Here is a 20979-nt window from a genome sequence, read left to right as displayed (position 1 = left end):
GCGACAGAGATAGTGACCGACCGACAGAACGACAGACAGAGAGAGAATAGAGACTGAGAGGGAGAGACCGACTGACAGAGAATAGTGATTGACAGACATTGTGAGACATCACTCGTTTCCAGTGTTTTAGGAAACATGCGAGAAATGTATTTAGAAAATCGGATGTCACTAGGATGGTGTGAGTGCCGTCCCGTGACATCCGATTATTTACACGCTCCCATAGACTTGCATTGGAGAAACTTGCAGTAGAAACTCGCAAAAAAGCAGCACGCTGCGATTTTTTTCGCAGTCCGATTTGGACTGAGAAAAAAATCGCAAATGCGAGCTGAATCATTCACTAACATGTGTCCGATTCCAATGCGAGAAACTCGCAAGTGAGAAGCAGCCCTTAATCAATATTTTCACATTGAGCCATAAGGCTATAGTATATGTGCTGAATGTATAACCTCAATGTGTGCTGCCATATAGCATATAGGCATAGGTCATATATGGTAATGGCCCCCATGTATCTTTAGGACCAGTTCTGTTAGACATACAACCCAAACGTGGCATATGAGAGATCTCTCTTAGGCCCCTTTCACACGTCAGTTTTTTGCCATCAGTCACAATTCGTCGAATTTTGGAAAAAAAATGGATCCGGCGACTGATGTCGCTGGATCCGTTTTTTTTTCTCATCGACTTGTATTAGCGACGGTTGGCCTCACAATTCATCCGTCATTCAACGGCTCTGTCGAAAAATGTTTGTCCGTCGGACCGAGTCGACGGCCAATGTAATGTTTTTTGTGTACGTCGAAAAAACGGACAACGACGGAACCGTCACCGTCCGTCGTATGATGGAATGGAAGCCTATGGGCGCAAGATCCGTCGTCATCCATCACATGACAGAATTTGACGACAGATTTTGTTTTTTTTAAGTGAGCAAGCTCCAATTTATTATTTAGCCCCCAGCTAGTCGGATCCGTCGCATTAGTTTAGCCACAATCTGTGACGAATCCGTCGAGCAAACAGATTGTGACTGATGGCAAAAAACTGATGTGTGAAAGGGGCCTTAGTCTGTGTTCACACTGAATTTACACCCTTCAACATAAAAACCTTCGCTATACATTCCCTAACGGATGCCAAGAGCGTTCCTTTGGCGTTAATCAGCTGGTATTATGTCAGTACACCTCTTTTTCAACTGTATACAAAATGTAATGTACACCTTGCGCAGCAGAAAAATGTATGGCGTGCAGTAGAAGTATCTCCATCATGGGGGTCTATGGGTTACAGTGTTATGTATTGGAGCCATCAAATATATACTGACGAAAGGCTCAAATGTGGAATGATCACAGCCTGGCTCTAGAATTTACCAGGAATTTCTCATTTCTGTTTCCTTAAGGAAAACTCCTTTATCACCAATTTCACAGGATAGGTGAGAACTTGGTGACCGGTACTGGTCGGACCTCTGAGACCCAAACTGATCAGTAGATCAAGACATTTTTATCCCCAACGGGGCACTCCTATCCCCTTTGCAAAATGGAAGCCCGACCGCCATTCAGTTAATAGAAATGGCCAAACGCAGCGCTCAGCAGCCCCATAGGGAATGAATGTGGTGGCGGTCGAGCATGCTGCTTGATTCTGACTGGGTCAAAGCGCCCTATTCTGCCAATCGGTGAGGATCTCAGGGGGTTAAAGGGAACCTGTCAGCAGAAATTTTGCTCTAAACCTAAAGGTTTCCCCTTCGGCAGCTCCTGGGCTGAATTCTACAATGTTCCTATAGTTTTTGTGCCCCCTTTTAGACCAAATTAAATACTTTATAAAGTTGTACCTTTTGGTATGCAAATCTTCTAAATTATCCATGGGGCGGGCTGTCTGGTGTCCGTTACTGTCCCTCCTGCCGATTTACGCCGTCCCCCAACGCTCCATTTCATACCTCAGGACGCCGCCCAGTGCGCCTGAGGTCCCGCACATGCGCCGTGAGACTGTACCGGGACTGTGCACAGTGTGACCGCTGGTGACGTGTTGTGCAGGCACGATATTATGGGCAGGCACTTGCTGATGACAATCACAGCGCCGCCCATAATCTTGTGCCTGCGCAACACGTAACCAGCGGTCACACTGTGCACACAGTGCACAGTCCCGGTACAGTCGCATGGCGCATGCGAAGGACCTCGGGCGCACTGGGCGGCATCCTGAGGTATGAAATAGAGCATTGGGGGACGGCGTAAATCGGCAGGAGGGACAGTAACGGACACCAGACAGCTCGCTCCCATTGATAATTTAGAAGATTTGCATACCAAAAGGTACAACTTTATAAAGTATTTAATTTGGTCTAAAAGGGGGCACAAAAACTATAGGAACCTTGTAGAATGCAGCCCAGGAGCTGCAGAAGGGGAATCTTTTAGGTTTAAAGCAAAAATTCTGCTGAAAGGTTCCCTTTAAACCTCAATCACCTATACTGTTGACAAACCAAAGTTAATCTTGGACAGTGTTTGCATAAACAACTCTGAGGAAAAAACTGCACTCTTTATGCTAGGTGGGAACATGGCCAAAAGCTTTTATTCTGCACTTAAAAATGTAACTTATTTTTACACATATATTTTCATAGTCTTTCCATGGAAGCCATTAGGAAAGAAAATTTAGCAAAAATGCAGTATTTATGTTACTGAAATCATGGCCTAAATATGAAAAATAGGTATATGTCACCCATAGCAACCAATCAGAATTCAGCTATTTGCCATAAGTCCTTTGAGGAATGCAAGCTGCAATCTGATTGGTCGCTATGGTTACTTTTCACTGGTCTAGCTATTATGGTAGCTGTTGCTCATAGCAACCAATCAGAATTCAGCTCTCATTTGCCATAAGTCGTTTGAGGAATGCAAGCTGCAATCTGATTGGTCGCCATGGGTAACTTTCACTGGTCTAGCACTTATATATGTATTTATTTTTACATCAAAATATCATCACTTACTGGTCTGCACTCCAGGAACCGCACCTCCATTTTTGTAGAGACATGTCACCAAGTGGAATATTGAAAATAAATAGTAATGAGACAAATCTGAATGTAACATTTCATTATAGTGGTAAAATGCTGCCTCATACAAATAAATTTTACCGCACACATCAGATACTATGGTCATCAGCAGGGATTTGGTCTTCTCCAAAATGGCCGCCGCCTCGGAGCGGTGACGTCAGCAGGCGCTCTAGTGACCGGTTCATGGCCGCAGCTGTGGAGCCGCTCAGTGAGAGATGCGGGGAGCTGAGCTCGGGCATCATGTTCCGGAGGCAGGAGGAAGCGGACAGGACGGTGTTCGTGGGGAACCTGGACTGTAACGTGAAGGAGGAGATCCTGTACGAGCTCTTCCTGCAGGTACCGGGCACAACAACCTCATATAGGGGGGCTGCTCTATTTCTTAAATTTTTTTCCCTCCTATCAGAAAGGAAAGGGTTAAAGAGATTAATTATGTATGTTGTATCTTAAAAGTTTTAATTGGCCTCCAATAAAGGCATAAAAGGCGCCCACTCCCCCCTCCAAAAAAAATAAAATAAAATGCTTCCAAAACTTTTGGCGCATTGTTAGCCATAAAGCTAGGAGCCAATCGCGACCGTGATTTTGTATTGTGGGATCCGTGCTCATAACTGGCCATGTAACGGGCCGGGGGTCCCGTGCTCCCCCGGGGGCCGCAGATCCTAAATCTGGACTCCACTAAGCCGTCATTGACATCTCACTGCTTTTCCCCATTTGTAAAAACATGGATCGATGTTCAGCCATCATTGTTCTCAAGCGGAAATATATATGGCAAAGTTTCTCCTATAAAGAACAATGTTAGTCGTGGGCAGATTTCATCCATGCGCCGTATATGATTCTCATCGACCCGCCGTAGACTTATATGGGGGATTTTCATCCATGATTTGGATCCCCCAAAATTATTTTTTTTTTACCTTCTGACACTTGGGTCCAAGATTTATCCAGGAAAACCACAAATGCCTACTGCAAAATTGACTGTTTTTTTTTCACTATGAAACCAAAAGTCTCCCCTTCTGCAGCTCCTGGGCTGCGTTCTGTGAATGTGCACCTTCTTCCTGACTCCCCTTGCAGACCCCAAATATAACTTTATAAAACTTGACTGTTAGGTATGCTAATGACCTGTGGGGCTCAGATGGGCATGCTCATTTTGTGCACCAGTCCCTCCTTGTGGCCTTCTTCGCCATCCTCCTTTCATGATTGACGTGATGACTCCGCTGTCATCATGCACGCTGCTCGGCCAAATCTTGCGTCTGTGCGGTAATTCCCCGACTTGCGCAGTTCACGCATGCACGATATTATGGTCGGGTACGAGGATGACGCAGGGGATGTCATGCACATTGCCAACCATAGTATCGCGCATGCGCAAACACTGCACCTGCCGGGGGAATACCGCACAAACGCAAGATTTGGCTGAGCAGCGTGCATGATGACTGCGCCGTCATCACGTCAATCATGAAAGGAGGACAGCGAAGAAGGCCAGAAGGAGGGACAGGAGACGAAAATAAGCACGCCCATATGACCTGAACAGGTCATTAGCATATGTGGTGGTCAGATTTTATAAAGTTATATTCGGGTTTTGTAAGGGGAGTCGGGGCACAAGGTTCACCTTCATAGACTGCAGCCCAGGAGCTGCAGAAGGGGAGACTTTTGGTTTCATAGTGAAAAAAACTGGTGACAGGTTCCCTTTAACTAGGGAAGAGTTCAGAAATCAATATTTTGTGGAATCGCCATGATTTTTAATCCCAGCTTTCATGCGTCTTCGCTGCTTTCCAGGAAGATGGATAGTCACAAGCCATCAAACAAAGAAGAACTGCTTACATTTTTGCACCAGGAGTGGCATAAGGTCACCCAAAAGCAGTGTGAAAGACTGGAGCATGCCGAGACGCATGAAAGCTGTGATTAAACATCATGGTTATTCCACAAAGTATTGATTTCTGAACTCTTCCTGAGGTAAAACATTATTATTGTTGTTTCTAAATGATTATGAACTTGTTTTCTTTGCATTATTTCAGGTGTGAAAGCGCTGTGCATTGTTTTTGTTATTTTGACCATTTCTCATTTTCAGAAAATAAATACAAAATTTATTGCTTGGAAATTCAGAGACATTGTCAGTAGTTTATAGAATAAAGTAACAAATTACATTTTTCATCAAAAATATACCTATAAAGGGAAAAGGGGAAAATTTTGTAGTGGTCTCTTTAATTTTTGCCAGAGCTATGATATAATCTAATAGTGTGTGTATGTATATGTGTGTGTGTGTGTGTGTGTGTATATATATATATATATATATATATATATATATATATATATATATATATATATATATATATATATATATATATATATATATATATATATATATATATATATATATATATATATATATACACACATAATTACAATGTGTGTGTATATTACACAAACACACCATATTATAAACTATGAGGCTATTCACATTGTTTTTTGATCAGTCACGGCTCAAGCACCCTTTAAAGTAAGGCTAGTTTCACACTTGCGTTGGACGGGATCCGTAGCATTGCGTTGTATGACGCATGCAATGGATGCGTTGCATATAGTGGCACAACAGATGCTACGGATCGTACAAAATAACGCAATCCGTTATAGTGTTTTTCCTTGACTTTACACATCTGGGCATACGCAGTTGTGTAAAGACGGAAGCGTTAATGGAATCCGTCAAATGACGCATTCTAACGGAATCCGCCACCATAGGCGTCCATTATAAAAACAACGGACGCCTAACAGATTCCTGCAGGTTGCGTTTTTTTGACACTCCGCCAAGCGCAGAAAAACGCTACATGTAGCGTTCCATCCGCCTGACGCAGTGTCGTTATTTTGACGCTGCGTCGGGCGGATGGAACGCAGACACTTGTGTTACAGTGCGACGTCCATACAACTCTATGGAGAATAGCGCAGTCCGTTAACGGACTGCGCTATTCTCCAAAGTGACGGAATGCGCTGAACGCAAGTGTGAAACTAGCCTAAGGGTACCGTCACACTTTAGCGACGCTCCAGCGATCCCACCAGCGATCTGACCTGGTCAGGATCGCTGGAGCGTCGCTACATGGTCGCTGGTGAGCTGTCAATCAGGTAGATCTCACCAGTAACCAGCCCCCAGCGACGCATAGAAGCGATGCTGCGCTTGGTAACTAAGGTAAATATCGGGTAACCAAGCGCCCGGTTACCCGATATTTACCTTGGTTACCAGCGCACACTGCTTAGCGCTGGCTCCCTGCACTCCTAGCCAGAGTACACATCGGGTTAGTAAGCAAACCACTTTGCTTATTTACCCGATGTGTACTCCAGCTACTTGTGCAGGGAGCCAGCACTGGACAGCGTGAGAGCGGCAGATGCTAGTAACCAAGGTAAATATCGGGTAACCAAGCAAAGGGCTTCGCTTGGTTACCAGATATTTACCTTGGTTACAGCTTACCGCAGGCTGCCAGACGCCGGCTCCTGCTCCCTGCACATTCAGGATTGTTGCTCTCTCGCTGTCACACACAGCGATGTGTGCTTATCAGCGGGAGCGCAACAATAAAAAAACGAACCAGGGCTGTGTGTAACGAGCAGCGATCTCACAGCAGGGGCCAGATCGCTGCTCAGTGTCACACACAGCGAGATCGCTAATGAGGTCACTGCTGCGTCACAAAAACCGTGACTCAGCAACGATCTCGCTATGTGAGAAGTACCCCTAACTCTGAAAATCTCAGATGCTAGTTGCGTCCTGCTGCTGCCTTTTCTTGGTTGTTTACTAGAAGAAGCTGAAATAGCAGACCAGAAAAAGAAAAACTGATGACCTGAAGAAACTAAGGTGGTAGAAACTGACCAAGCACTGCTGAAAACGTGATCCAGCAGTCTAAGGCTATGTGCACACACTATAGTTATGTTTCTTCAGCAAAAAAAGCACTCTGTAGCTGAAAAAAAAAACGTATGTATTTTTGCTGCGTTTTGCCCATACATTTTTTTCACTATATTCAATGGGAAAACCTAGGGAAAATTTGTAAAATGAAGTGACATGCTGCTTTAGTGTGTGCACAGGGCCTAAGGGCATGTGTGCACGTCTGCGTTTAGCACTACAGCGTAAATGCATGTGTCCTGCGTCCTCTGCACAATCTATGTAGATTATGCATGATATGTGCGCACATTGCTTTTTTTGAACTTAGTGATTTGGACGCCAAAATTTTGACCCAAATCCGTGTATACAAAAAAGCAGCATGTCAATTAATTTGTGTGCTTTGGATGCTGCTCCCACTGTCTATGGTGGGGGCAGCATCCCGAGCGCATGAAATCGGCATTTCTTCTGCTGAAACACTGCATTGTTTCTGCAGCGATTTGAAGCGCACATATGCTGGCAAATCACTGCAGAATATTCAGTAGGTACAGTACGTGCGAACACTGCGTAAGGCTGATTTCACATGTCCAGTAATCATCCGGTAGAATGGATCCGCTGGCATAAAAGTGCTGCAAACACAACTTTTTTGTTCATTTCGAAAAAATAGATTTTTACAGGATGTTTTTTTAACATAGGAGTTTAAGGAAACCGGATCCGCTAATCGATTGATATTTATCTTCTATTTCAGTCGGATCCAGTAAGAAAAAAAACGGATCCTTTTAGAAATGAATGAAAAAGTGATAGCTAAATAACAATAGCAATCCATTAACAGATCCATTCTCCATAGACTGCAATGTTAAAAAAAAAAAACATTTAGTAGAAATCTTTTTTCTTTGTTCTGAGCAATAAAATTGTGTTCTGCGATGCCCTGCACATGAGGTAAGCGACAATGAATCAGGAGAACTATACTACATTTCTAATTGGAGGCGTTTGCTAATATTATTATTACACCTACTACATATTGAGATGGGAATAACCCTTTAAGTGTTTGTATTTTGGGCTAAAAATCATTTTTTTAATTGGGTCTAAATGAAAATGTTGCACCGTTTGCCTTCTATGGCCTCTGTTTTGTACTGTCTGTTGCTGCCTGAAGGAGAGATCTGAGAATCTATCAGTGAGCTCATTCAGATGGATTTAGCAACTCTTAACTTAATTGTGGGAACGTAGCCTTAACTCCCTTTGCAGCCTGCAACATAGAATAATATAATAATCATTTTTATTTCTATAGCGCCTACATATTCCACAGCGTTTTACAATTCAGAGGGGACATGTACAGACTATGAGACAATACAAAGTAACAAAATTCAAATACCAAGAGGAGAAGTGAGGGCCCTGCTCGCTGCTTAGCCTACTTTCACACTTGCGTTGGACGGCTTCCATAGCATTGCGTTGTGTGACGGATGCAACGGATGTGTTGCATATAGTGGCACAACGGATGCTACGGATCGTACAAAACAACGGAAAGCTTTTTTTTTTTTTTTATTTATTTATTTTTCTTCTTTACAGTTTTTACCGGCAGCAGACTATTGTGAATGATCAGCTGACCGCCGGGCGCTCAGCTGATCGCTCTCGCATGCCGGCGGCCGGGCGCTCAGCTGATCGCTCTCGCATGCCGGCGGCCGGGCGCTCAGCTGATCGCTCTCGCATGCCGGCGGCCGGGCGCTCAGCTGATCGCTCTCGCATGCCGGCGGCCGGGCGCTCAGCTGATCGCTCTCGCATGCCGGCGGCCGGGCGCTCAGCTGATCGCTCTCGCATGCCGGCGGCCGGGCGCTCAGCTGATCGCTCTCGCATGCCGGCGGCCGGGCGCTCAGCTGATCGCTCTCGCATGCCGGCGGCCGGGCGCTCAGCTGAACATTCGGCCACTGTGAGACAAAATAAAGTTTGTGATTTTAAAAAAAAAAAAGAGCATGCGCAGTGAAATCCTACGGATTGTGCTGCTCAAAAAAACGTTACATGCAGCGTTCCTTCCGCCTGACGCAGCGTCAAAATAACGACACTGTGTTGTCCAGCGGATGCAACGCTGACCCTTGCATTACAGTGCGTTGTCCATACAAGTCTATGGAGAATAGTGCAGTGCATTAACGGACTGCGCTATTCTCCATAGTGACGGACTCCGCTGAACTCAAGTGTGAAAGTACCCTCAGTCTATGAGGGAGTAGGGGAGGCATAAAAGGTGAATGGAGGGGGGGGGGGGAGCTTGTCATATATGGTCCAGCCATCGATTTAATAGTGGATTCAAAACCAGCTGCATGGACCGGTCACCAGCCAGAAATTATACAGGTACAGAGTGTACATAAAAGTACATGAAGAGGAAGGAACCAGAAGATAAAGGGGACAAGAAGTCATATAAGGCAAACACTGCAACATTTTTAATGAAGCTCAAATACAAAAATGTACTTTTCCCCTAATTACACCTCTAGAAGTAAATAAAATGTCTCTAGCAGTGTCAATAGCCTGTAATAAATTCTTTCTCCAACAGACATGAAACTGCTTTTATTAAAAAGCTCTTGTGACTAAAGCTTTGTGTAGCTGGTGATTAATCGGGGTCCTAAAGGACAATTAAAGGGGTTCACCCGAACATCAGACGATAAATGGTCACTTTATTAGTTAGGCTGAGCACACGCGGCAAGTAAAATGGAGCAAGTGGAATGCGAAAAAAAAAAATCACATTCCACTTGGACCGCTGTTACTCTATGTGCAGCTCCCATGAGCGATTATTTATTTATTTTTTTCTCAGCCCTAATCAAACCGAAAAAACAATCGCCGCATGCTGCGGGTGTAATCAGATTCGTTTTCACTTACACCCATTGAAGTCTATGGGTGCGACAGAAACATCACTCTGCACTCACATTACACTGGTGTAATGCAAGTGCAGTGCGACAATCGTATCCGCTGACAATGTAGTAGATTACTCCCTGCCTCTCCTCCGCAGCACACGCCCTTTCCTCCGCGGCTGTGGTGTGATCGCAGGATCGCAGTACAGTGGCATGACACTCTGCTTACGCTTCAGCAGAGTGGGAGCCAAGTGTCATGTGATTGACTCGCATTAATGCCCTTGTGTCCCCAGCCTTATAGTGACACCGTCCAAATAACTGCGTTTTCAGCTGACTATTATGTTGTAAAGAAAAAATTAAAAATGCACACGTGAACTAGGCAGATATGGACTCTTTCTCACTCTAACACAATTGGAGTGGTGCATTAAATCCAAGTCTCTTTTCCCCCCGTATTATACTCGCCCTCCTCCGGCTTCATCTTCTATCGCTGGCCTTCTCTGATTTGTGACCTGCCGACTTCTCCAGTGTCTCATGGTGTATCAGAGGTCACAACTCAATACAGGTCTATGAGAGCCTCATTATGGCTCTTATAGACTTAAATTTAGACTGTGTAACAAATCTTCTGACCTCCAGCTAGTGAGGCGCTACTGGCACAAGATGGCGCTGCAGGTCCACAGCGGCGTTGGTGAAAGGTGAAGACACTAGAGGGCAGGGGGCTTACATTTAAAGCACCACTATAGTGCTGAAGTGATGCTTTAGGATCTGTTCTGTATAGATGAGGCGGTACAGGCATTGTTGTGACATGAGAATCCTCGGGTGGATCCGGTGAGTTTTATATAGTAACAGGCTGGTCTGTGACATTCTAGTAATTGCCCTCGCTGGGATCCTGGTAACAGCTGGGATTTCACTCTCACAATTACCCCCTAGGCCTAGTACATAGAAGCCCAGAGCCAGCACCGCACAATCACCATTGTCTTCATGTTCCAGGCCGGACCACTGACCAAAGTGAATATTGCAAAAGATAAAGATGGAAATCTGAAGTCGTTTGGATTCGTCTGCTTCAAACACACCGAGTCTGTGCCTTATGCCATATCCTTGCTAAATGGCATCCGCTTATTCGGGAGACCCATTAAACTCCAGTATCGATTCGGTAAGTTCACACTGTACTGACGCTGAGCTTTCACGCTACTTGATTCTATTTGATAATGAGCTCAGTGGTGAAACTTGAAGCTAATGGGCCTTAGGCTATGTGCGCACGTAGCGTTGTGTCCCTGCAGAAATTTCTGCAGCGATTTGAACAGCACACGTGCGCTTCAAATCGCTGCAGAAAGAGTCCGTAATGAAAAGCCGATTTCATGCGCTCTGAGTGCAGCCCCTCCCATAGACAGAGCGGGGGCTGCAGGCAGAGCACACGGAATAAGTGACATGTCACTTCTTAGAACGTGCGCTTCGAGCAGCAGCCGAAGCGCTGCGCTCTAATACGCCACGTGGGCATGGATTAGGCACAATCCTCATAGATTATGCAGGGGACGCAGGACGCATGCAGTTACGCTGCGGTGCAGATGGCAGCGTAACTGCATGCAAATACGCAATGTGCGCATATAGCCTTAATGCAAAAGCTCCAAAGGGCCCCAATTATTGGAAGTTTTAACTAGCATTGGTCTCTTTATATAGGCAAAAGGCACTTCTGGGGCCCCCCTAGGCTCCAGGGCCCAGGTGCAATTGCAACTCCTGCACCTACTGTAGTTAAGCCCCTGAATCTGCACCCACTGTAGTTAAGCCCCTGAATGTGCTATATAGACAATATGCATGTCATGTTTTTGTTTTTTGTTTTTTTTTCTTTTTTTTTTTTTTGTTGACCCAAAAATCATTCCCCGGTCCAGCCATCAGGTGTGTCCCCTCTATCAAGTGTAAATCAGTCTCCAGCAACATAGACATCAAGAAAGATTACAGGAGGCTAGGACGTTTTTTTGTCTCTCTGCTCGTGCTTCTCTATCTGTGAACCTGCAATACGAGCATAACAGAGAGGCAGGCTTTCATTTTAGGCAGTGGCAGTGCATGCTGGGAAGTGAGGAAAAGGAAGTTCCAGGTCACATAGTGCTGGCAGAATACTGATGAAGAATCAACCACTCAAAAATCTAAAAAGCAAGATATGGTGTATGCACCAGAAATATTTATACCTTGTTTTAGGGGAGAAGCGCAGCAGATTATGCTTTTCTACCACTTTTTGGTTAAAGGGCAAAGAATCTTTGTTAATTTTTCCTAACTTTATCCACTAGTTTAGGTAATCTTTTCATATATTATTTGTATATATGCAGGAAAGCATTGAGTAGTGGGATTGAAAAGTCCTTTCATTGAAGTGACACATAAATGAAGTCAGGCAGAGCGCAGGATAAATGTTTGACGCTTAGCAAATAAATTGCTAAAGGAGCAGAGAGAACCTTTACCACCTTACACATGCTTAAGGTGGTGTCACACATAGCGACGACGACAACGACGTCGCTGCTAAGTCACCATTTTCTGTGATGTAGCAGCGACGTCCTGTCGCTGTCGCTGTGTGTGACATCCAGCAACGACCTGGCCCCTGCTATGAGGTCGCCGGTCGTTGCTGAATGTCCTGCTTCATTTTTAGGACGTTGCTCTCCCGCTGTGACGCACACATCGCTTTGTGTGACAGCGAGATAGCAACAACTGAATGTGCAGGCAGCAGGGAGCCGGCGTCTGGCAGCCTGCGGTAAGCTGTAACCACAGTAAACATCAGGTAACCAAGAAGCCCTTTCCTTGGTTACCCGATATTTACCTTAGTGACTAGCTTCCGCCACTCTCACGCTGCCAGTTCCGGCTCCCTGCACACATAGCCAGACTGCACATCGGGTAATTAACCCGATGTGTACTCTGGCTAGCAGTGCAGGGAACAGGGAGCCGGCACTGGCAGCGTGAGAGTTGCGGAAGCTAGTCACTAAGGTAAATATCGGGTAACCAAGAGGTGCTTTCCTTGGTTACCCGATATTTACCTTAGTTACGCTTCCACGCGTCGCTGGGGGCTGGTCGCTGGTGAGCTCTGCCTGTTTGACAGCTCACCAGCGACCATGTAACGACGCAGCAGTGATCCTGATAAGGTCAGATCGCTGGTCGTGATCGCTGCTGCGTCGCTCTGTGTGACACCACCTTTAGACAAGAAAATGCAGAAATGGTGATGATTCTGGGGAAAAAATTAGTCACAGAAACTAAGGGCCATATACACTCCTTGGACGCCCGGTTCCCTATAACCCTGCAGTGTAATCAGGCTGCCAGTGACTCAACCAAAAGCTTGTTCATCAGGTAAAATAATTTTTGAGTTTGCGCAAAAAATAATTGTTCTCGGCAGTGCACTATAGACAGAAGCTGTGCTGCCGAGAACAATGGCCAATGGCCGCCTATGTGATTTACTACAGATCTCGGTGTACACCTGATGCCTGGTTTTCTTTCATAAAATACTAAACGACCGATGTTTAACAAATCGGCTAGATGTCGGGTTCACCTCCGGTAATGGCTAATATCAGGGACTGATGGGTTCTCCAGATTGATGAGACCGGGCACACTTCTTACTCGCTCTCCAGGACAGCTGCTCTTGAGCTTTGCTACTTTCTGTGCGTACGTATACACACTGTGCAGAATTAATAGGCAAATTAGCATTTTGATCACATGATGCTCTTTATACATGTTGTCCTACTCCAATCTGTATAGGCTTGAGAGCCAACTACCAATTAAGTAAATCAGGTGATGTGCATCTCTGTAATGAGGAGGGGTGCGGTGTAATGACATCAACACCCTATATAAGGGGTGCTTAATTATTAGGCAACTTCCTTTCCTTTGGCAAAATGGGTCAGAAGAGAGATTTGACGGGCTCTGAAAAGTCCAAAATGGTGATGTCTTGCAGAGGGATGCAGCAGTCTTGAAATTGCCAAACTTATGAAGCGTGATCACTGAACAATCAAGCGTTTCATGGCAAATAGCCAACAGGGTTGCGACAAGCATGTTGGGCAAAAAAGGCACAAAATAACTGCCCATGAATTGAGGAAAATCAAGCGTGAAGCTGCCAAGATGCCATTTGCCACCAGTCTGGCCATATTTCAGAGCTGCAACGTTATTAAAGTATCAAAAAGCACAAGGTGTGCCATACTCGGGGACATGGCCAAGGTAAGGAAGGCTGAAAAATGACCACCTTTGAACAAGAAACATAAGATAAAACGTCAAGACTGGGCCAAGAAATATCTTAAGACTGATTTTTCAAAAGGTTTTATGGACTGATGAAATGAGAGTTACTCTTGATGGGCCAGATGGATGGGCCAGAGGCTGGATCAGTAAAGGGCAGAGAGCTCCACTCCCGACTCAGACGCCAGCAAGGTGGAGGTGATGTACTGGTATGGGCTGGTATCATCAAAGATGAGCTTGTGCGACCTTTTTGGGTTGAGGATGGAGTGAAGCTCAACTCCCAGACCCACTGCCAGTTTCTGGAAGACAACTTCAAGCAGTGGTACAGGAAGAAGTCGTTATCGTTCAAGAAAAACATGATTTTCATGCAGAACAATGCTCCATCACATGCATCCAACTACTCCACAGCGTGGCTGGCCAGTAAAGGTCTAAAAGATGACAAAATAATGACATGGCCCCCTTGTTCACCTGATCTGAACCCCATAGAGAACCTGTGGTCCCCCATAAAATGTGAGATCTACAGGGAGGGAAAACAGTACACCTCTCGAAACAGTGTCTGGGAGGCTGTGGTGGCTGCTGCACGCAATGTTGATCGTAAACAGATCAAGCAACTGACAGAATCTATGGATGGTAGGCTGTTGAGTGTCATCAGAAAGAAAATTTGCTATATTGGTCACTAATTTTTTGGGTTTTGTTTTTGCATATCAGAAATGTTTATTTCTAAATTTTGTGCAGTTATATTGTTTTACCTGGTGAAAATAAACAAGTGAGATGGGAATATATTTGTTTTTTATTAAGTTGCCTAATAATTCTGCACAGTAATAGTTACCAGCACAAACAGATATCCTCCTAAGATAGCCAAATCTTTAAAAAAAACAAACAAAACACTCCAACTTCCAAAAAAACAGAAAGCTTTGATATTTGAGTCTTTTGGGTTGATTGAGAACATAGTTGTTGATCAAGAATAAAAAAAAAATCCTCTAAAATACAACTTGCCTAATAATTCTGCACACGGTGTATGTGTTTATATACAGTAAAGGAGGCTACACATGGGGTGTCTTCTATTTTCGCTCCTCTTTTCGCTCCCCTTTTCGCTTCTCTCTTGAGACATGAGTAGCCACCAGATACAGACAAGTATGTGTGAGGAGCCCCAAATAGCATGGCAGCCCCCTGGTGAGGTCCGGTCCGCAGATTGTGCATCCCTGTGCTAAGCCGCACCTATGTATGTCCGTTGAGGTTGTTGGCGTTCGTGTGCACTTGCATATTGAGGCTGTTGAGTTGTATGGGGCTGAGCCTTGGTGCCATTAAAGGTACAAGGAATATGAGAAATCAGTTGAGGCGCCACATTACCAGAAAACAATCCATAACGCTCAGAATTTAATCTATTTACAAACCGCTGCAGCTTTCATGATGAGGCCATGCTCTGTCCATTGCGTAGTCCTGCCTCCACTGTGTCAGACTGCTTTTTTTTATGTACATTAAATTATTCCCTCTCTTTCTCATGTTTTAGATTTATCTAAATTGAATGTAGAAAAATAGACCTTGCCCTTTTATATCTGTCACTTTGTAGGATGGAGCGTGGTGTGAGAGACATTTACTTATCCCATTAGTCACAAATGTGTGGAGGTTTCCATTCATCGCTGCTGCTTTACTCAATAATGTTGGTGTTTTCTTCTTCTAGGTAGCTCCTATTCTGGTGACGCGAACAATGTCTTCCAAGGACCTGGAAACGGCTTTGTGGCAAACCAAGCTGGGTGAGGTTGTAGTTGGCTCTCAGATACAGAATTTGGTGATAATCTAAAAACAAACTTGTCCCAAATAATTGTTTCCACTGTAACCACTATACAAACTGGGAGAGATGACATTGAGGCCATGGCTATGTGTCGCATTGGACATCTGTGGACAGTGTGCGTCAGCACATCCATGTGGATAGACCCTAATAACAAAGAAAAAACAAGTTAACCAAGTACCTTACTTGTATATGTCCTATTGCAATATCTCGCCTGATAATTTCCTACTTTGTCACATTGTGATTGTGGCTTATCTGCTATTTGACTGTGTGTATGGGTACCGTCGCACTTTAGCGACGCTCCAGCAATTCCACCAGCGATCCGATCTGGTCAGGTTCGCTGGTGCGTCGCTACATGGTCGCTGGTGAGCTGTCAGGCAGATCTCACCAGTGACCAGCCCCCAGCCACAAGCGACGCTGCGCTTGGTAACTAAGGTAAATATTGGGTAACCAAGCAAAGCACTTTACTTGGTTACTCGATATTTACCTTGGTTACCAGCATACACCGCTTAGCGCTGGCTCCCTGCACTCGTAGCCAGAGTACACATCGGGTTCATAAGCAAACCGCTTTGCTTATTTACCCGATGTGTACTCCGGCTACTTGTGCAGGGAGCCAGCACTGGTAGCGTGAGAGTGGTGGACGCTAGTAACCAAGGTAAATATCGTGTAACCAAGCAAAGCGCTTTGCTTGGTTACTCGATATTTTACCTTGGTTACAGCTTACCGCAGGCTGCCAGAATCCGGCTCCCTGCACATTCAGATCGTTGCTCTCTCAACTGTCAAACACAGCGATGTGTGCTTCACAGCGGGAGAGCAACGTCCAAAAAATGAACCAGCACTGTGTGTAACGAGCAGCGATCTCACAGCAGGGGCCAGATCGCTGCTCAGTGTCACACACAGCGAGATCGCTAATGAGGTCACTGCTGCGTCACAAAAACCGTGACTCAGCAGCGATCTCGCTATGTGTGAAGTACCCCTAAGTCTTGTTTGCTTTTTTTCTGTAAAGCAAATCGCAGGCCTTGCATATTTGTGAATCCGTAAGTTGGTGAAAAGGCTCTTGTTGCATGACCTACATGGACTCTGCTTTAAAAGGGTTGTCCTGTGAAAACCAGTGATCACCTATCCGCATTGATCAGTGGGGGTCTGATTACTTGGACCCTCACCGGTAGAACGAGGAACTTTAATCTCCATTAGAACGGAGCCGCAGTGTCCATACTTGATGCCATTCCATCCGTCCCATACGGAGCTGCAAAGTGCCTCGCTCGGCTTAGTCACATAGATAATGTGTAAAGCCGCGTTCAGATGACATTTTGTGATGGTGATAACAATTCTCCATTCTCCTGATCGTTGTGGTCCCAGCTTTCGGACACCCGACCAATCGATTAGCAAGTCCTATGGGTAGGTGATGACGTGTTTTCACCGGACAACCCATCTGTAGATCTGCGGTGCCTTTAAGGCTGCTTTACACACAACGATATCGCTAGCTATCTCGTTAGCGATGTGACACGCCAGATCGTAGATATGATTTGCCGAGATCGCACATAGGTCGTTTTTGTAGCGCCGATGTGCGATCTTGGCAAATCGTACCTACGATCTGGCGTGTCACATCGCTAACGAGATCGCTAGCGATATCGTTGTGCGTAAAGCAGCCTTTAATATAGGAAGTTGAGGGACAGTGTTAGCTTGTTCTATTCACAAGCGCAGAAGAAACACTCGTGTGGCGTATTGATCGTACTGCCTGGATTGGTGGATTGGATCACATGGCCAATATGCTGCCCCTCTGCCCAAATTGTGTAAAGAAGATTTTAGCTAGGAATAAAGACATTTTGCTTTTTGTCTCCCCAGAATGCCTGAAGTGGCGGAACCGTTCACACCCGGTTGCCCTGTGCCCTGCATGAACAGTAACTACTTCTCAGATGCATATTACTATTTTCAAGGCATGGTAAGTGACTAATGGGGAAAGAAATCTTTTTAGCATTCAGTCCAGAAGTGGGAAACAACGGTCATTCAAATTAGTGTCTTTGGCTGATGCCGTGGTCAATGAGTGGCCCAAACCAGAATTCGCTGCCCGTGGGACCTGATTTCCTTGACACCTTCTATACACACTGAGGTGGACCTAGTGATGCCTGACTGCTCTGCACATGACTAAAAAATAGACAGCTGCACTCTGTAGCACTATAGCATGCAAACATTAAATAAGGGAGTTACGCCCCTGCATTACTTATCTTACTTATTACTACATTATCAGATATTATAGTAAAAACCTACCAAATTCCCCCCCTAAAAACACATTTGGTCACATTTGTAAAAGTCTTATAAGATTATTTAACCTATACAGTAAATGGTAAATTGTCTCACTGAACCTTCCACCACAAATGCAATAAGTGTTGTCCATACCCAATATTTTTTATCTCCTAAACTGTCCTAATTTACTTGTGTATTGGCATACTTACCGATCGCCATCTTCTCTGGTTTCCAGCGTAGTGACGGTCCCACTCCTCTTTTTTTTCTGTGTGGGAGCCTCTTCCTTCAATGTAAGCCTATGTGGCTCCATAGACTTATACAGAGAGAGCACCCCTTGGCTCACACACAAACCCTGTGTGAGGGACTTAAGGCCCATTTACACACAACGACATTGCTAACGAGATATCGTCGGGGTCACGGTGTTGGTGACGCACATCCGGCCTCGTTAGCAATGTTGTTGTGTGTGACACCTTTCAGTAACGATCGCAAAAAGGTGTCAAATAGTTTGTTGTTTATTTTTAAAAAATCGTTCCTCGTTTTGGGACGCAGGTTTTTTGTCGTTCCTGCGGCAGCACACACTGCTATGTGTGACACCGCAGGAACGAGGAACAACATCGTACCTGCGGCCGCCGGCAACGAGGAAGGAAGAAGGTGGGTGGGATGTTACTTCCCGCTCATCTCCGCCCCTCCGCTTCTATTGTGCGGCCGCTTAGTGACGCCGAACCAACCTCCCCCCCCTTAAAGGAGAGATTGTTCGGCCACAGCGATGTCGGTGACCAGGTAATTGCGTGTGACGCTGCCGTAGCGATATTGTTCGCTACGGCAGGGATCAACTTGTGACGCGCCACCAACGTGGGCGGGTGCTATCGCTAGTGATGTCGCAGCGTGTAAAGCCCGCTTTAGTTTGCTGGCAGGTCATGTGTGCAGAAAAAAAAAGACCATAGCAATGCTGGGAACCGGGGAAGATGGTGATTGGTAAATAAATGAATACATGTAATTGCGTGGATAATTAGGACAACATCTGACGTTAATATTTTTGTTGGGATTTCATCTGTAACATGTGAATGTAATCTGTTTCCCCATTTAGATGAACCAGTTTTTCGCTTTCCAGCAGCCTCCATTTGGTGCCACCGCTCAAGAACCTCATCCCGGCAGGACAACTCATCCATGGACCAACGAGACCTTTCCCCCATGTAACGAACCCACGGAGAATTTCCGCGCTGGCCCGAGTTCTCAGAGACGGAATTTAAAGGTTTTATACGAGTATAAATCTAAGTCTACCCGGGCCAGAAAGCGACAAAGAGAGGCGGAGAGCAGCGATACCGATAATGAGGAGTCAGAGGCTGAGAAATCCAAGTCTACACAGAAACTGAAAAAACGCCAAAAGTCCAAAAGGAGAAAGCCGTGACTGAGAAGAGCACAATCTGCGTCCACTGCTGGGTGTACCGCAGAGATGGTGCAGAATGGACCCATAACCCGGGCCACAGCGTACACACTGCTAAATGTATAAGAACAACAATGAACAGTGTGAAATATTCATAATAATAAATATCTCGTCAAGACATTCATGGATATAATAATTTCTAAAGGACATTCGCTAAGGCAAGTAGTAAGAAAGAAAAAGAGGCGAACAACGTCCAATATCATCAAGAAAATAATTTATTCAGTAATATTTTATATATCAAAAATAGATTTAAATGGAACAGTGAATGGAAATATATGGTATGAAGGAAATAGCGGTGAGTAGTAGATATAAATATGTCCCACTGAGCGCTGCACGTAGGACCCAACATTAAATAAAGTACACAAATCCGTATACATAAAAGGGTCCAAAGCAGAATTACATCCACAATGTATGGAAATGTTGGCCCAATGGTATCACTGTCACAAGAGATGCTTATAGGCTCACATCTAGTATTTTAATAGTGGCAAAAAGGGGAAAAAAATGTATGTAAATACATGGGAGGTTCCTGCAGCCGCTAATATAACAATGCAATCTCCCAAGACCAATCTATAGAAGTCTGCTAGAAATTCAATAAGTCACAGCAGCTGAGTTGCATCGATAAATAATCCCCCACTGAATAGAATCACCACCGTATAAAGGGGTATCACAATCAATGCAACAATTAAAGCCACAACTACATAGCAGTCCCAGAAACCTCACATGTAATTCACCTATAATATACAAATACTTATTTTGAGTCATAGGAAAAATCCCATGGCCACCAATATGGGGTATATATATCACACAATTAATATAATTCAAATAAGTAATGGTCGGCTACCCTTCTAAGTATACTAATCAAAAAAAGGGGGGGAAACAAACCAACCAGTGTGAACCCTAACCACAATAGCTAAGTGGTATTGATAGATAATCCCCAACAATACCTAATTTGTGAGCCAAGAAGAGATATATATATATATATATATATATATACTAAGGGATTCAGACAGAAAAAAATTAGCATGTCAAACAACAAGCTAAATACGTCAGCAGTCACACATACGGCGAATGATAATTAACATACCTAATGACTAGCTAAATAGCTCACAATAGAGCCGCGGTTGACTGCTTAGCATATCCCAGTGATAGTAGTCACTGAATCCCATTAGTAAGTGTTTGCATAAAAAAGCACCTAGATGGTGACCACCATACCTGATGGAAAGTTGGGAGACATGTGCAGTAGCCAGCAGGAAGCGGCCCGACGGCCGTTTCGAGTACCTTCGTCACGGGGCGGTAGTGGCGTCAGGGAGTGCCGGGTATTTAACCTCAGCCGCAACCTATCAGAGGCGAAGTGCATAGTGACGCTCGCGCTGACGAGTCATCACGGGACGCAGAGCGGCGGCCGCGTCAGAGTCACATGATCGGGAACTCCCGGTCAGATGACCTGTAATGACGCGACAGGCCGGTCGGCGGCCCGCAGGCCCGAAAGCGCGAGCGTACAGCAATCGCCACAAGATAGGCGCTATTATCCTGCCATATATTAATCAGGTAACTTAAATACCGTATATACTGGCGTATAAGACGACTTTTTACCCCCTTAAAATAATGGCTACAGTG

At 45.0% G+C, this 20979-nt stretch overlaps 2 protein-coding genes across 3 annotated transcripts in view; one reads left to right on the top strand and one right to left on the bottom strand.

Moving 5' to 3' along the window:
* Positions 1-3131, bottom strand: part of LOC142282989 (stomatin-like) — a 92763-nt gene extending 89632 nt beyond the window's left edge. For both annotated transcript variants that reach the window (XM_075333072.1, XM_075333076.1), the window contains exon 1: positions 2951-3131. In XM_075333072.1, coding sequence (XP_075189187.1) covers positions 2951-2994 — 44 coding nt within the window. In that variant the 5' untranslated portion in view covers positions 2995-3131. The remainder of the gene's footprint in view (positions 1-2950) is intronic.
* RBM11 (RNA binding motif protein 11) lies at positions 3079-19541 on the top strand. Its single transcript, XM_075333079.1, has 5 exons — positions 3079-3349; positions 10679-10841; positions 15567-15639; positions 17520-17616; positions 19006-19541. Exons 1-5 carry the CDS (start codon positions 3197-3199, stop codon positions 19324-19326), a joined length of 807 nt encoding a protein of 268 aa, XP_075189194.1. The 5' UTR covers positions 3079-3196; the 3' UTR covers positions 19327-19541.
* The last annotated feature ends 1438 nt before the right edge of the window (positions 19542-20979 follow it).

The sequence above is a fragment of the Anomaloglossus baeobatrachus genome, chromosome 2, assembly GCF_048569485.1.
Source record: "Anomaloglossus baeobatrachus isolate aAnoBae1 chromosome 2, aAnoBae1.hap1, whole genome shotgun sequence".
Lineage (NCBI taxonomy): Eukaryota > Metazoa > Chordata > Amphibia > Anura > Aromobatidae > Anomaloglossus > Anomaloglossus baeobatrachus.
This window is presented reverse-complemented; position numbering and strand designations above follow the sequence as displayed.